Genomic DNA, 3,463 nt, shown 5'->3' on the forward strand with positions numbered 1-3,463 from the left:
ACGTCGTGATGTTAATGGCCACATCGTGACTTGGGTTTTTTCGCTGGAATTTTCTTCTTTTAAGCTTCCATCCTCCAAAGTTCCCACTCTTGTCAATTTTGATCCTAATTCTTCAAGAGTGTTCATTTTGGTTGCAAAATTCAATTCAATTTCAGCAAGTACCAAATATCTTTGCAAATAACCAAAATATTAAATAAAATGTATTAAAATATTGTTTAAAAATGTGTATAAATATAAAAATATCAAGTATATTTTTTATCCTGTAACTAATTGTTACTTCTCCAACTTTTGTCTGTTTGTTTTTGGTAATAAATTGTCATTTACTACCAAAATGCCACAGCAAGTGTATATGATTAAAAAAATATAATCTTTCTTAGATGGACTAATAGGTGTTTGGGTATTCATTTAAATATGAATTTTTAACTTATTGAATTTTTCAAAAATCAATAAATTAAAAAAAGTTTTTGGGTATTAAAAAAAAAAGAATATTTTAAAACAATTTTTATGTACTCTTTGCAAATACTGTTTTAACTTGTTGAAACTACTTACTACTTTACATATTACTACTTTACATAACTGTTGTAAAAGACACAACTACCCTTAACTTACCCTTATCATCATCGTGACAGCCTCCAATACCCCACATCCTCCATCGTTGCGCTCATCGAATGTCGCCTCCCACAAGCTGCAGGTAGCTCGAATCTGTAATCCTCTTTTCTTCCACCACCTGCAATCGTTTTCATACATCGATTCCTTCTTCTGGTGCTTCTCCAGCTGATCGATTCCATCGTTGCAATTGATTCGGAGCCTGCAAACAATTTCTGCAACAGGTAATAATACCGATTTTATTTTTTTTGACTTTCCATCTGATCGATTTCCAAGCATATGATTTCTGATTTTGCATACTTATTTATGTGATTGATTCTTGAATCCGATTTTATAGCTAATTTTGCATATTGATTGTTAATGATTTCTGATTTTGAGGAGGTTCCCCTCTAAATTCATACGGATGCAAAAGAAATAAAAATACAATTTTACCCTTCCCCTTTTATCTTCAGCAAATAAGGTTTGCGACTTCAATCATCTCAACGACTGCCTCATTTTTTTCCTCTTTGGCTCTGAATTTTCCTTGCATATGCGATTTAATCTTCTCAACATCATTAGGTATTATCGATTTCACCTTCTTCTCTGTCATCTTCTCATTTTCTCAGCAAATAAGTTTTTTATTTCAAATTGTTGCTGCGATTTCATCCATTTTTTGGACGAATTCTTTTTGAGTTTTGACATTAGCGAATTGTGGATGTTACACAAAGCAATTATCACTGCTAATTGGGTAGATTTGTCAAAGTATAATGTCTAAATAAGAAAAAAAATGAAAGTACATAGTCCATATTGGTGAAAAGAGTAAAGTAGATTATTATCTCCTCAATCTAGGCTCTACAATATTGAACATTTGAACTTAAATTTTAAACAAAAAACAGGGAAGATAGTACAAAGAAAAGATGGTGTTTGCAACAGCCATAAGTTCATGTCCACGTCTTCATTTCCCAAAGAGACTTTCTGCAACTCAAAAAAAGATCAGATGTTGTTCAACTATCTCATCATCAATCTCTACAACCTTTGACCTTAAAACTTATTGGTCAACTCTAAGAGAAGAAATTAATCAGAAGCTTGATGAAGCTATACCTGTCCAGTACCCTAATCAAATCTATGAATCCATGCGTTACTCTGTTCTTGCAAAAGGAGCAAAAAGAGCACCACCAGTTATGTGTGTTGCCGCCTGTGAACTCCTTGGCGGCAACCGCCTTGCCGCCTTCCCCACCGCCTGTGCCCTTGAAATGGTACGTAAGTCTTCTTTTATTCTTTTTCTTATATTTTCCAATTCCTCTCATGCTTTCTCACTTTATTAAACATTACAATCAATTCGTGATTCACCATCCAAAAAATCTATAACAAATTTGGTCCAAGGGCAATTTGGTCATATTTAAAAAACTTACAGCTGAAATGTTGGTTTTAAGCCATCAAAGAAAATGAAACCATGAGGATGAGGATTGCTGGTGCTAAATTTTTGAAACTTGGACTTAAAGTGCAAATTTCACATACCATAAGGACCATTTCTCTAATTTACTCTTTGAATAAGAGTAAATTGCAAAATTGGTCCGTGTGGTTTCCCAAAAAGTGCACTTTGAGCGCTTTCTTTTTCATTCGCATGGTCAGTCCAAAATTGAAATTTCCATTTTCCATGTAGATTCGGTCCTTGTGGTATCCCAAAAAGTGCAGTTTGAGTTCTTTTCTTTTAGACGGCAGTTAACTCGAGGGACCAAATCTGAATGTTAGCTTCAATTTTGGACTGACCATGCGAATGAAAAAAAATGGACTCAAACTGTACTTTTTGGGAAACCACATGGACCAATTTTGCAATTTACTCTTTAAATAAAATTAGATAATGAAGAGAAATTTTATAGGTCCACGCGGCCTCTCTAATCCATGACGACTTACCATGCATGGATGACGATCCATCACGGCGTGGTCAACCCTCGAACCACACTGTCTTTGGTATGGACATGGCAATCCTGGCCGGAGACGCCCTATTCCCGCTAGGGTTCCGCCACATCGTCTCCCACACCCCCACTAACCTCGTCCCCCAAACCCAACTCCTCCACGTCATCACCGAAATCGCCCGAGCCGTGGGGTCCACTGGCATGGCCGCGGGTCAATTTGTTGACCTCGAGGGCCCACCAAACACCGTAGAATTCATCCACGAAAAGAAATACGGTGAGATGGGCGAGTGCTCGGCGGTTTGTGGCGGTTTACTGGCGGGCGGTGATGATGATGAGATCCAACGGTTGAGAAGGTATGGTCGGGCGGTGGGGATTTTGTATCAAGTGGTGGATGATGTTTTGGAGGCGAAAGTGAAAGGGGAGGAGAAGACCGGGAAGAGTTATGTGGCGGTTTATGGTGTTGATAGGGCGGTGGAAGTGGCGGAGGAGTTGCGGGCGGAGGCTAAGAGGGAGTTGGAGGGTTTTGAGAAGTATGGTGACAAGGTTTTACCATTATATAGTTTTGTTGATTATGCGGTTGATAGAGGGTTTAGTTTTGCTGATAAGGTTTGATTCTGTTAAATTTTGTAATCTCTGTCATGTTTTAAATATAAAGACTTTAGTTATCTTATATATTTTAGTTTTGTTTGGAAAAGGAAATAAAAAAGTATTTTAGTCAAAACGAATGTGTTGTATTTGGATTACATTGTGATCTTTTTATTTTACTTAATGATAATATGTGCATAAAAGCAACCGTCGTCCTAGTTAAGTATACAAATATAATTTGGGTTACATTGTTTCATTTCGTTTCAGTGTAACAGATCATTTTATTTCTTATTCCATCTTTTTCGTAAGCCGAGCAGATTATTATTTAAGCTACTAGCGAAAAGGAAAATGTTTATTGTAAAAATATGAACAACAAA

The 3,463-nt window shown here is 36.5% G+C and overlaps 1 protein-coding gene across 1 annotated transcript; it reads left to right on the forward strand.

Moving 5' to 3' along the window:
* The first annotated feature begins 609 nt into the window (after positions 1-609).
* LOC145124369 (heterodimeric geranylgeranyl pyrophosphate synthase small subunit, chloroplastic-like) lies at positions 610-3,222 on the forward strand. The gene is made up of 3 exons (XM_079059689.1): positions 610-830; positions 1,482-1,841; positions 2,466-3,222. Exons 2-3 carry the CDS (start codon positions 1,503-1,505, stop codon positions 3,111-3,113), a joined length of 987 nt encoding a protein of 328 aa, XP_078915815.1. The 5' UTR covers positions 610-830; positions 1,482-1,502; the 3' UTR covers positions 3,114-3,222.
* The last annotated feature ends 241 nt before the right edge of the window (positions 3,223-3,463 follow it).

The sequence above is a fragment of the Lactuca virosa genome, chromosome 7 (genome assembly GCF_052849685.1).
Source record: "Lactuca virosa cultivar CGN04683 chromosome 7, Lactuca_virosa_CGN04683_v6, whole genome shotgun sequence".
NCBI lineage: Eukaryota > Viridiplantae > Streptophyta > Magnoliopsida > Asterales > Asteraceae > Lactuca > Lactuca virosa.

Bases quoted from the DNA above. Each gene is read 5' to 3' on its own strand.
- LOC145124369 (XM_079059689.1), top strand. From the start codon at position 1,503: ATGGTGTTTGCAACAGCCATAAGTTCATGTCCACGTCTTCATTTCCCA. The intron at 1,842-2,465 runs GTACGTAAGTCT...GAAATTTTATAG, and splicing joins CCGCCTGTGCCCTTGAAATG to GTCCACGCGGCCTCTCTAAT.